Source organism: Ammospiza nelsoni, chromosome 1 (genome assembly GCF_027579445.1).
Source record: "Ammospiza nelsoni isolate bAmmNel1 chromosome 1, bAmmNel1.pri, whole genome shotgun sequence".
Classification (NCBI taxonomy): domain Eukaryota; kingdom Metazoa; phylum Chordata; class Aves; order Passeriformes; family Passerellidae; genus Ammospiza; species Ammospiza nelsoni.
This window is the reverse complement of record NC_080633.1, coordinates 46,845,995-46,860,358: the sequence shown is the minus strand read 5'-3', so window position 1 is coordinate 46,860,358 and position 14,364 is coordinate 46,845,995. Positions and strand designations below refer to the sequence as shown.

Genomic DNA, 14,364 nt, shown 5'->3' with positions numbered 1-14,364 from the left:
CCAAATAAAAATACAACAAACCATTGTGCAGAATTGTTTGAAGAGTAAATAAAAATTCTTCAGAGTATTTTCTTTCACCAGTGTTCTACTTCACTGCTTACAAGGAAACCTGAATACTAGCTAGAAGCTTCTGTCTGTAAATATCATTGGTATGTCAGAAGATTTCCCCATTCCCTGCCTAAGCTTCTTAAATTACATTCAGATTTCTGTGGTACCATAACAACTTCAATATGGCAAGTAATTCAGTATCTTGTAAAGGTTTTGTTTCTATTTCCACCTCCAGTTGTTGGTTTACATTTTTCATCCTGACTGCTCTGCAGGATATACATCCTTACAATGCTTGTGAAGTCTTGCAGCTTCAACATGGAACATTGTTAACCACCACGTTAAAACCACACTGAGATATAGGCTGAAGCAAAATCCTGCATTACAGGATACAACAAATGGTACCATACTTCATCAAAACGTGCAGCTAAGCAACCCAATTCCTGATGGCAAAATAAAAATTAGTCACATAAAAAAATGTTTGTTTGGGCTTTTAGGAGATTCATAGGAACTTTCTTTGAATTCAGTTCATGGGAATGCACGTTCCTCAGTTTCAAAGCTTGATTTTCCAAGTTTAAATGAGGACTAAATCCAAAACAAATCTCAACAAAACTGTTTTGCTTTGCCTGGTATGAGTCAATATCACATAAAATGCCAAAACACTTTTTGCCCCCCAGGTGGAAATGGCAGAAGATCCTAGATTAGCTTGGAACCCAGTGCAAGTTTTCTAAAAGACCACAAACCATTCTAAGTATTCCAGGTATGCACCAAAATCTGGATTCACTGTACATTGTCAAAAACCCTGTGCAGAGCATGAAAATTAAAATTAATGTGTACCTAAGATAATTGTTGAAACAAACTGGGGATGAACTCTTAATTAAGTTGAGAACATTCTTTAATTCAACTAAGGAAGTGTTTAGCTGTGGACCTTAAGTGTGGATATAAACAGCATTACTTGTGTTCACAGACCAATCTCCAGATTTTATACACAATCTCACCTGGTCACACTCATTAAATCAAAACAGAATTAGCGTGACATCCACAGAATGCAGAATGGAGTACAAGGAAATTGTCTATTCACAGTATTTTGCTGAGATAAGTTTCATCCCTTATATAAACCACTGTAAATACACTGAGGACAAAGTATGGCAAATGATTAATAAACTTAAATGTATGTACTGTATTTGCTGTGCATACCTTTTATATTTCTATTGGAATGTGGACATGTATGTTATAGAACATTCATACTAGAGTCTTCAAAACCTGGGGGTCTTATTCTGTTTATCCTAACCGCAGGACAGAAGGTGAAACAGCTAAATTTATGTGAGGCATTCCTACTTGGCTTGGTAAGGAAAGGCAAAGCAGAATTAAACTGGCACCACCCGTGTCCTCTTTTGAAACATTCTATAATCTACTCCTACTTATCCACTTTGCTGTGAAATCAGCACAGTCTGCACCAAACACCTACTTAGTAAGGCTACTTAAATTACTTCAAAGGACAGTCTTCAGCAAAGTACAGGGAGAAATAAGGAAATTTAAGGATTTAAAGCTGTGAGAATGTGCAACTTTTAAGCAGCTCTTACAGATCCTTACCAGCTCTTGTGTATCTTCTGCTAATGGCAAAAACGTAGCTTCCAAAATAGCAACTTGATCAGTGCTGAGCTTCTGCCACAAACTAATCAGCATAATCACCAGATGGGTGGCACTTTTCAACTTTGCAAATGCCTGGAACATGTTGGCTTGATTTTCTTCTGCTGCATCTGCTAGAGCTATTACCTGCAAAAATTACAAACATCTGTTAAATATAATTTTACCATCCGTGAACACTCAACACTGAAATTACCTTTGGCACACTCTTGTTTTCCTTTAGAAGATCCTGAGGAATTCTGTTTTCCATAAACACAAACCACAGAGCATTAAATGATTATCATTTATCTAGATTTTTTTTTTGCATACCCAAGGCAATTTCAAGTCCATATGGCAACAGGATTAATCCATCTAGTACAGTAAGTGTAGAAAGGATTTTGTTTAGAGCATATTTTTAAGGCATTCCTGAAATTAATGCCCATCATATCACATAATACGTGACAACAAACTAATTTTCAGGTTTATATCACACACTAATCTCCATATGACCAGTAAACCTACTGTATTAATCAAAAACAACACATTGATTTTATGCTATTAAAAAGGCAGCATATAATTATTTCCATTGGAACACAGCTGCCATCTGTTATTTTATTAACTCTCATGTCTTTCCATATTTTGCCCTAGTTCCTTCAGCGTTTATGCCAAAATGTAAACATTATGGATCATGTATATGAAGGCAATATCACTTTAAGTCCCAGACATTATGAAAGAATTTTCAAAATAAAATAAAACTAACAGATTCACTTCTAATACGGTAAGTGTTTTGCTGAGTACTTCAAGATGGGGAAAACCAGAAAACCTATTATATGACACTCGTTTCAGAAATCATTTCAATAGGCAATTGCTGTAACTTCAATATGACAAGAGACTTTCCACAGTATTTGCGCTGGAGTACTCCAAGTAAAGGAAAGGTACAAAGGTTAGGGATTCATCCTGGCGGAGCACAACTTAAAAGACCTGTTCTCAGGAGTGCCATTATATCTCCATGCTACCCAAACAACACTTGGGTTTACAGAAGCGTTGATTATCTGATTGTTATTTAAATCAACGCAAAGCACCTCTCTCAACCACTTTCTGTTTATTCATTTGCAAGACAGGGTAATAGGTGCTTGACTGGAGTTGTGAAAAGCCTCATAGAAATGCAGTTAAGTGTAATTAGTATTACAGCAGAATTTACAAAGTACAACTTGCAGAGCCTGATCCATTAACATTTTGGCAACAGCAGGAAAATGAAACTACTATATGATGCATCTTCAGCAGGGAAAGAGAGCCAACCAGCTGTTAGCATTTGGTGGAAGAAAACTATTTTTAATCTGCAATGCTGGCATTAGAGATGTATGTGTGTTCCCTCCAAGCTCCCATGTGACTGGGAAGATAAAGAAAACAGAATTTTAGGGAACTATAAATATGAAACATTTCAAACAAAATGTGTTGATAGCTTTTGTTTTAGATTTTAAAATGTAATCTTTCCAAATAAAGCAGAAAACCCACAGGACACCCATGAGTCCAAACACTACATAAATCAGAGCCAAGTAACAAAATAGACAAACAAAAAACCCCAGCTAACCATGTGAAGGAGAACGAAGAAATTAATCCCAAGCAGTGAAAACCAACATACAAACTTTGGTCAGAGAACAGTAATGATATCACCAACATGTCACCTGATGCATCTCTGTTGGCATTCAGTTTGCTCTGACCAAAGCCTTGATGCTTTCCACACCTCATGTTCTACAAAAGGTGAAGTTCCATATCACAGTCACTTTCCAAGAGTTATGGGTGACAAAGCCACCGATAAGCAGCACACTATGTAGCAACCTACATCAGCTGTCTCTGACCCATGTAACAGTAATTTTATGCATCGTACAGCTTCATCTTTCTGAGACAAGCAACAACAGTAAAATCTTCCTCAGTCTAACAGAGCCCTTCAAATATCTAATTTCTTTTCCTGTCCAATATACAACTGAAAAATTGGGAAGAACAATGAATGAAGACAAATTTAATATGCTAATGAGGTGTGCTCATTCACTGGTATGCTTCCACCAAAGTCATCACTGACTGGGACAATACAATTCAGAATTCCTGGCAAGCTACCTGTACCCTACCATGGATAATGCTCAGACAACATTAATTTTGTTGAAGATCTAAGCAAACAGATTTACCCTTGTGTGACAACTACCTGAACCCCACTTACATAGCAAAGGCTACTTTCTGGAGTCATTCATAAATTCCCAGGTGATTTCTCACTCTGTGCTACATTTTAGCTGACATTGTCCTATGTACTTCAGAAACACAAACAGCATAAAGAGAAGTAACTGACATGGCCTTTTACCTTATGGAGCCTTCATTTAAGGATAGGTTTCCTTCCTATTTTATAAACATGAACAAAGGAGATGCTCACCTTTTCACAGGCTCTAGGTGTAAAACAAATATATCCCAGTACTTCCAAACAATACCAGATGTACCAAGTCCAAAACCTATTTTGAAAGCAGTTTCATAAAAACCCTTAAGAAGAACAACTATTAAAAGTTCTTCTTTGGCACAAAATTCTACAGTTCTCATGCACAATAATATTAGGCAAATGTTATAAAAGTGGTAGACCTAAGTTTCTAAAGGAGATGTGCAGTCTTTAAGCATTGCAGGTCACTGAAACATAGTAATTAAATCTTCAGATAACTGCACATATACAAGCTCTACTTTAAACTTACAGAAATAACAAGGAGGAGGAAAAACCACTTCTAAGCACTAATTATTCTGTTAACAGATGAAGTGACCCAATATAGCTTTCTGAGATCTGGAATATCCAGGACACATGACAATACAATATGAATTACCACACTATAACATAGGCACACACAGATGTAGTAATTTTTAAAAAGCCTCAAGACTAAAGATTCCTTGACAATACATGGTTACACAGTAAATACTTGACAGGAGGGGGGGAAAAAATCTTTTCTCATGGAGTAAAATTACCCTAAAAATCTCCCAGGACATGAGCTACAAATTTTAGAATTATTCTGGGGCTCTTCATTCAAACACTTGCGGAATTTAGGAATGAGTAAGTTTTAACAACATGACATTAATATTTTTAATCATTTTAATTTTGCCTGAACATCTCTATTTATATTTTGTAATATTTGAGGAACATAAAGGATCTGTACCCTTTGCAATCTGAGACCCTTGTCTCTTCAGACTCAATCATGATTTCTCCATCATTTCCCAATTTTATTTTCAGTTCCCAGAGTAGCTGTTCAATCTGTTTAATATCTATTTTATCAACTTTCTAAATAGATATAAAATCTTATAAAAAAAGAAAACCTCTCCCTGTCTCACTTTTTCACAGGATAGGTAGGAAAATGCATTGCAACTGACAGTCTCAAATGTAGCTTACACATAAAGATTTTAGACCAACTGGAAACTATTAAGTAAAAAGTCCATCTATATGGCATAAGACCTATCATTGCCTACTTAACATTTTTCTTTCTCCTTCTTCAATATCACAAAGCTTTCAAACAAAGAAAACTAAAAATAAGTTTTTCAAATGATCTTTCTAAAATTTATGAATGAAAGGAAAGTATCTGATGCAGGAAATATTTAAGAGATACTGAAATAGTGTGGATATACAATATTGAACATATATTTTTATAACTGATCAAAACTCGCTTTTGATTTATATTTTTTTTTTCTGAACAGATCCCTACTCTATTTCAACACATGTAACTACAGAAAAGTAAAGGCCAGTTAAGTTATTATGAAAATATACTGTAAAAAAACAAGTAATTATCTCTAGACAAAGATCATGTTTAACATTTTTACTACATTTCATACTGTCACTTGCAATGGTAGAAATGAAATCCAGATTTTTTTTTTTATAGTCTTAAGAACTTCATACCCCATCACTATTACAAGGATTTGACTTCAATAATTTCCAAGTACAGAACATTTCTCAATGTTTTCGGCCTTAAGTGTTTAAGCAGAAAGATGTCTCTCCATGCTTTTTTCATTGCTAAGTAGGTCTTGTAAGATGTCAAGCATGTGAAAACTGTAAACTAATGCTGATGCAAGTTTTAAAACCAGTCAGAGTTCTCCATCATTAGAGGTAATGTAAGATATTTTTAGGTCTTTGTTTAACATCCAGCAATAACTTCAAAATTAGTTATGCCTTTTGAAAAAGGCTTGCAACATAGCCCACTCTTGTACATGCAGACAAATTTCTTGAGGCAATAATGGACCATAATATTGACTCTCCCAGGCTTCTTCTAATAATATAAAAAAATACAAACACAATTCCAAAAATACAAAACACTTTCTTCTTAGCTGGATAGGAAGTTGAAGATAATTTTGAAAAAATAAAGGGCAAGAAATGAGCATGAAGTTCCAGGGAGCTTCCTTTGTGTTGGTAGTATATTTTCTTGGAGTCCCTAACACCATTGGGACTGAAAACCCTGCCAGATTTTATGCCATATCCTAAAATGGAAAACAGGAAAAAGTGACAGATAATATGGTTTTCTGTTTTTTTATTTAAACAGAAGAAGAAAAAAAACAGCTATTCACAACTGGTAAAAAAATAGCCAACTAGTCTTACTGTCATCTAGTTCTAATATACTTGGTTCAGCTTCCAGAATTCTGAAGTAACTTTACTTTTAGCAGAAATGAAGTATGAAGAAACAGAATTTTGGCATATAAGGAATAGAGAATCTCTTTACGTGCCATCCATAGCACTTATGAGCAACTCTTGTATGAAAATTTTGTTACAATATGAAAGGTAACATTGGAAATTTAACTATTCTGAAATGAACACATGGATCACGAAGCTCACGGGTCTCTTCTGGCAATTGTTTTTACAGAATAATTTATTGGAAGAAAGTTAATTGACCTAACCCCTTTCAACTACTTTTAAGCAGAATTAGATCTTCATTAAGCAGGATGTTAATGAATATAAAGCAGGAAGAATTGGAGACCTGAGAAATGCTAATTATGGCTTCTTCATTGCTGTTGAACAGGACATTTACTTCTAGTCTCACTCTTTTCCCAGTTTTAGAGAAGGAAATACAACTCAGTTGCCAAACCTAAAACAAGGCCTAACAATTTTTTGTGTGTGGTTTTAAGAAGTCTCCATCACATATCTTAATTCACATAGGATGTGTAGGCATTTGAAGTCAAATATGTTTTTTCTTACAAGCCCCTTTTTTTACCTCTATATATAAAATTCTTAATGCCCTTGCTCTAGGAGTAAACTTTGTGGTTTTTTAAACAGGCAAGTCTCAAAGTAGTTTCCAAGACAGAGAAGGAGTGATTAGCAGCCTGATTCCCTGTGCAGACCATCTCACTCAACAGCCATTGTGCACAGAGCCTTTGACAGGTGACTGAAGCTTTATGGAATGTGGGCAGAGATATCCATGTCAGAGGGCGATCTTTATCGAGCGCTCCGTCACCAGGAAGAATGAGCACGTCCCTGTCACAAGGGAGCACTTCTAAATGCCGCGGCGTTCCCACAGCGCGGCAGTGGCGACGTGAGAGCGCACGTTGGGATTAAGTACCCCAGGCCACAATTATCTGACCCTTATGAGAATGTCTCAGCTTGTGCTAACCATGACTGCAGCTCTTTAAATTGTGGCACAGGACCACCATGATGACAACAAAGCTTCAATTCACTAGATGCCAAATACTCGACTTTCAAGTGAAGCTCAACATGGCCTTGATGAGAGAAGACAGCAGAGACAAAAGACATTGCAGCATGATGACCCAGGCTTTATCTGGATGCACACAGCTACCTCCTGAAAATCTACTGCCTCATTTGATGAACATGAAATTAACACGAGTAATTACTATAGCAGTCTGTAACTCTGAAAACAAGAGTTAGATTAAGAAAATACTGAGGGCTGTCAGGGAAGCTGTGTGGTTTTGTTTTCTTCTGTTGCTTCCAAGACAGAATTATCACTAACAGCTCTACTGCACCTTTCTAAATTGGATTTTACCACAAAGCAATACCATCTACAAGCATAACAAAGGCTGCACATTTTGATGACAGTCAACTCAAACACTTATAAGAGCTAAATGCATGTACTGCTTATATTGAGAACCCTCTTTTGCAACTTCACAAATATCAAACTGTGTCTTACACAAAACCAAAGCGGGAGTGGCTTATAGCCACAGAGAATCATGCTTCATCATTTATTTTAATTCTTTCACTTTAAGAACTAGTGACAATGATGTCAATAAGAAAATCTTTGGGGATAAAGTAAATATAATTTCAGCTATACAGCAGCATAGTAGTATAAATATGGTCAGTTCAAAAGGAAAATTATCTCGAGCTTCTTAATTTTTTCCTCTTTAGAATACTCATTAAGAAAATAGGCTTCTTCTTCAGAAGTCTCTCCACCTTTTATCTACATTATTATAGTCTGGATAAAATTATTTTTGAAAATTACTGCAAAATATTTAGTGGGTTTAGAAACCCAGACACCTGAGTGCATTACCCAAAAGTACTTGAGTACCAATACATTTAAACCCAAATTAAAACCCTGATAGATCAATGTCACCCTGTTCCATAGAAAGTTTCTATTTTGTCTGTCCTAAGTATATAAACAACCTTCCCAGTAAAATCCAAGAATGAAGACCACCTGGTTAGCTCTACTTTAAATTAGTACATTCTAATTAACGTAAGATATTCATATTCCTTTGATACTTAACATGCAGCTCTTCATGTGTATAAATCAATTTCAAAATTTTTTCTGTCTTAGTGTTAGTGTTCAAAAACACATAATCACGGGGGATTATATGCGGTGCTTTTTATTTAGAGCTCTGGGAATCGGGGTGTATTCAACCCAAATCTGACTCCAACCATACATCCGAAATGATCATGTTTTATACTCTATCATTACATAACTTTCATGCTAATTATTAAACTTATATTGTTCTACTGTATACATAAATTTAGCCCCTCTCTGAATTTCCAACATAGTTTCTCACTATTCTTCTTACGGTTATATAATAATTACATTTAATTACTAAACAATCATCACATCTAACAATTATATAATTTATCATACTGCTTACGTAGGTGCAGTTGATCTGGGAAAGCACAAAGCCTAACATTTTAGATTCTATCTTTAACTTTTTCCAGGGTTCCACTATCATTAGCAACACTAATGTAGTGGCAAAACTTGCTTATTCCCATCAGTGTTGCCAGTTTACTGCTTATTTAAACCATCTTAGTGCTTTATACTGCTGCCCATCCTTGACTGAGCTTCCTTGTGTAAAGCCATGGGAACAGAAATGAGGAATTCCTTTTGTCTCTGATGTCCCATCTGCAGTAAGGATTACAGTTAAGATTATTTTAACTTGTTTAATATACTTTTCTATATTTGTCTCTTTTTTCCTATATTATTGGCTTTTTGTGTTTGTTTTTAAGAATTTACCAATTTTGAGACACCAGATGAGTTAATATGGTCGATACTAACAATACAATGATGATTATTTAAATACCTGACACCTCCTCTCAATGGTCTACACACAGGTAAATATTGCAAACAGTTTTGCCTGTGAGAAATTGCAACAGTGAGTAAAAGTAACAAATTTTTATTTGGTACAACTGTTAAATACCAAGATGGGGGGGAAAAATTCTTGGAATTATGCTACAAACGTGTTCCAAAATATATATGGCACTTTGCAATGCATTTAAAAATAAGTTCTACATTACAAAATCCAAATTTAAAAGTGGAGTTATAAAATTAGTAGCTTATCCAAGTGAAGCAACATCTGTTACAAATTACATAAAACCCAAGAACACACTGAGTTACAATGAATCCTTTACTTAACCCTTCAAAACAAAAGTTCTATTTAGGCAAAGGGATGTGCTAAATAGCACACAGATATGTCACAGAATCTGTGATAGTCAATGAATGTTGAAGACAGAGTTTCATTGTGAAGCTGTGGTTGAATTGGCAGCAATGTATATAAAATACAGCCAAACATGAGCTAAATGGAGACAGAGAGGTGGAGAGCTTGGTCTGTGTCACCAAATACATGGCATTATGTAATGATGAACAAAAAGACTTTACAATAAAAGAAAAAAAAATTAAACAGTTGAAGTTGAATGCTTCAACAGTGTGTTTAAATAAGCTTTGTACCTAAACAAACAGTTGAAAAACCAGAAGACCCAACCGGAGAAGTTTTAATTGCCTATCAGAGCAGTTAAATTATGGATGGCCAAGAAATCAAGACAAACATATCAGATTGTACTTCTGCAAAAATTAATGTACAATGAAGCTCAATGGGTCAAATTAAGGATTCATTTACCCCAGTGGGAGCACAGCATCCATTCAGTAAAGGCAAGATTTCATCCTGTCAAGGACCACTACTCTCACTGTTATCAGTCATATGCATCTAGTGAGGGGGAAAAGCATTTGCAGCATGTTAGATATCACGTGATGAGAGTAGTTTTAGAAATCTAGAATAAATCCACAAATTATTGCTTCCCAGAAAATACACTGTAAAACAAGTCCTAGAACAACTTCGGTTCATATCTATATCTTATTGTAATAATGAAAAAGAAAAATGTGTTGACAAATACATCTTGAAAAGAGCAATAAGAACAAATCCAAGTAATGCATAATACAGATATTTCCCCTCTGTATAAATGAACACAAAGCTATTCCACCAAATTCTATTCTGAGACCTTTAACAATAAAAGTATCAACATCAAACAAATCAGCAAGCCAGCTGAAGATAGAGAAGTTCTAACCCGAATTCCAAGCCACTGCCAATCCCACTTGCAATTTTGGCACTTCTGCTTTATACTGAATTAACTGAAAAAAATTTCCAGAACTCCTCATTCAGATGGAGCTAGTAATTTTAAGTAATTAAAAAACATTGTGGTTGACTAATACAGTGTCTAAGAGTAAAAGTAAGGCTAAGAATGATTAAATTAAAACTACACATTCTGGAAACAAATTCCAAACATAGAAACCAAAGAAAATGGATGGCAGGCTAATTAGAAGCTCAGGCTTAACTATAACACTAATTTCAGGACCTCTCTCATTAAAACTACTTTTCTATTTTGAGACACTTATAGACTTTCTCTCTTATTAGTAACATCCTGAGAACACATGACAGTACATGTGTACTGCTTCCCAAGTCAAAGTGCAAAGGTCATCATACATGAATTGCTTGCTTGAATACTTTGTCTTTGAATTACAAGTTTTCCATAATGTCTTCTCTTCTTTTTTTACTGGAAGAGACATAACCACTTCCAAACATAGGAACATCACAATGAAATACAGATTTTGTAAAACTCTGTCAAAAACCACAATCTATTAACCTTGAAGAAAATGAAGCAGAGATTTAAGTTGTAGTATTACTGGATTTACTAGGAGGAAAAAAAATGTTTCAAAAACATCATGGCATCATTTAGGAAAGTAAAAATTCATTGTTCATACAAGGTGTTACAACAATATATTTCAGACAAAAAAAAATCTTGTGTTTCTCCACAGATGAAGTACAGCACAGACCACATTAATGCTTTCTTCACCACAATACCCAGCAAAAAACCCTTTATGAACTGCATCCTACTTCATGTGACATTAAACTTCTAAGTCAACAGGTACTGCCACACAGGTATGATTATTTTTAGTAGGGTACTTTCATTTTCTGGGGGCAAGACAAGTACTGAAAGACCAAAATATCCTACTGCCAAATCACACAGCAGGCAGTCTTAACCTAATAATGAAGCAGCAAAGAGCTGCATCATATCCCTGCCTGAAACCCTCGACCTACAGAAAGAGAACAAAACAAAAACACCTGAAGTAACATTGCAGTGTGTTCAACAGCAAATCTTCAGTTGTTGATGAAAAGAACATATATTTTTAGGTCACCGAATTAGTTGTGCTGCAGATAATGGCCAAGGATAGTCATTCTTCTGCACACCTGGAACTGCACCTTCTAACTCTTCTCTCAAAGTGAAGAATTAAGGAAATTCCCACCTGAAATACCCTGCTAATTCACAAGCACACAGCCTACAGGTACACAACCAGGTGCAGTTTTCTTTACCAGCCCACCTGCCTTGGCCGCACAATAAACTTAGGCAGTGCATTCTGCCAGTTAAACTTAAGATTTAGAACTTAGGCAGAAATAAAAACAATATTAATTTTTTAAAAAATTAAAAGAAAACATACAAACAAAACACACAAAAAAACCCCAACAAACCAAAGTAAGAAAATATTAATCCCAAAAAATTTATGTTCAAAATAAGATGAGCCACAAAACAATTGATTATTTTAGAGTGTAAAAATCATTTAACTGAGGATTATTCTAATGAAGTAAGCATATCTCACCACAGGCTATGGGTAAGTTTCAAAAAGTAAGTCTGCCATTATATATGCACATACATACTCACAGGGGTGAGACTACTGTTCAGCATAACATTCTGTGCCATTCTCCTGGTACACTTCTAAACATAGCTGAAGCTATATGGCTTTCTGACTTTCATTTCAAAATACAGTATTTACTGATGCACTTATGTCACAAAAAACAATTCACAATTGGCAGTAATGGCAAAAGTCCTTCACTAATGTTTTTGGAAATACGACTTTATACCTACTTGCAGTGGGACAACTACTAGCTCCACTCATATCCCTCATTGTTGTTGTCTCCTCAAAATGAATGAAAATATGGAAGTAAGGAAGAGCTAGTAAACAGTATAATTAAACACCTCCCAGTATGTTTGGCACCAATTCTCTATCAAAAAAAAGAGCTATGTGGCAAATTCACCTGTTTTTGACCTAGCCTCACTACCTATTACCCTAGCATGCTGACAGAAAGGCAAAACAGTTCAGGCCACCTGGAGTTAAGGGGAAGAATCTCTCACTTTTTAAAAGTCTTTGGAGTCACACTCAAAGATTCACAGTTCACCATTGCTTCCTAGAAGAAAGCCATTTTATCCATGAAGGAAAATTCTGACACCATCAAATGTACAAGCCTTAATGCATTTAGATAACAACTTTCCATGCAAACATATGATTCCTCAACTTCTCCTTTATTCTAACAAGCAGCTGAGCTTATGGAGGAGATGGAAAAAGATGTACAGTTTTAAAATTTTAAGTCCTGCTAAGGCTAAGATTCCCAGTGGGGCTGCTAGAGGTAGGGAAGCACAGGGTAAAGATAGCAAGTGTCAGGTACAATTCAGTGTCTGAAATGTGATAATTAACCTTGTAACTTTCTCTGGTTCAAATCTTGAAAAATCTCCTCATTGTCTGAGCAGAAGTTTAAGGATAATTCCACTGCATATCCACTCAATTATGTAGAACAGGAAAGAGCTCACTTTTCAACACTAATATATAATCACATGCAAACACACCCCACTAAATTAGTAACAAATGCTCTTACTGATTTTGGCTGAGATAGGCTTTCTGATAAGAAAAGATTTTCCTTTAAAATAATACCCAAAAACTTAATTTAAACACTTTTCTTTTTCCCCTGATGTAATACAGCTGAAGTTCATGCCCCAGTTCAGTCAAATCTAATAATTTTAACTTAGTTTCAACTATTACTGTCATAACAAGATGTATTCAAAAGGGTATTTATGTTTCCTTTATTCTATTGCATCAAAGTTAGGAAAACACATCTGGGTAGCGTACACTCTAGCCACACTGCAGACCAAAAATTCAGATAAACTTTTTGTCTAGAGGGATGACTAAATAAGTTGGCCAAATATCAGAACAAATTCACTTTGATGTTTTCAGTTGGTGGAGCTCAGAAACATGACCTAAGTTATACAGTTACATCCCCTGAAAGAGTAGCAATGCTCTCTTCCTTCAGCATCTGTCAGGGTAGGAGAGGTGGAGGGAAAGAAGTATTTGTTATGGATGAGGGCAAAACTCAACATGGATAAAATGATAGGAACTTAAGGAAAAACTATTGTCTATTTTCACTCATATTCATGAATAGTCCATATTCATATCTTTTCTAGGACCACCTCCAGTGCCTGCTTCCATTGTTTCCAAGAGATGCCTTGGAATCTGGTTAGGAGTCCATAAAGAAAGATGGCATTTGAGACTCACACTGCAGTCCCCACAGCTGGAATCAGACTGCATTGACAGGTTCCATGTAAGTAATTCCCTCTAAAGTGATGCTAAGCCACTTGTCAAAAGTTAATGGTGAAAATATATAAAAATAGATAAAACCTCACATGAGGTGTAGAACAAACTTTCTGAGCTCCATTGATCATGTAAGGAAGCACACAGCTGGCAGGTTGTTAAATGATGTGACTGGAGAGAATTATTGAGCACCATTCCTGCGGAAAGAACTACTATAGAGAACCCACTGTGCAATGAGGATATGAACCAAACACGATGTTCTTTACTAAATGGAAATGGAAAATTCCTAGGGGAATATATAAGACAAAAATAATTTCCCAAAGGATATAACTCCATTGCAGAACTTATGGTTAAAGGAACTGGAGGAAGAAGTGCCTGCCACCCACACAGTGCAAATAAACTATGAGGAACCAGGAAGATATGTACTCTTGCTTTCTTTTGGAGCAAATAGAAGACCACAGCTGCTTAAAACAGAGTGAGATCCACAAAGAAAAATTGTAAGTTGAGGTGGCTAGTTTCCCTTAATTCCCTTTATAAAAGAGTGGAGAGACCATTAACTTTTTTTTAACAATAGAAG

General features: G+C 35.5%; 1 protein-coding gene across 1 annotated transcript in view; it reads right to left on the bottom strand.

The window, feature by feature from the left end:
• BBS9 (Bardet-Biedl syndrome 9) overlaps nucleotides 1-14,364 on the bottom strand; it is a 286,159-nt gene that overhangs the window by 156,042 nt on the left and 115,753 nt on the right. Inside the window, exon 20 of the mRNA XM_059481140.1 lies at nucleotides 1,639-1,821. Within this exon, the coding sequence (XP_059337123.1) occupies nucleotides 1,639-1,821 (183 nt within the window). The remainder of the gene's footprint in view (nucleotides 1-1,638; nucleotides 1,822-14,364) is intronic.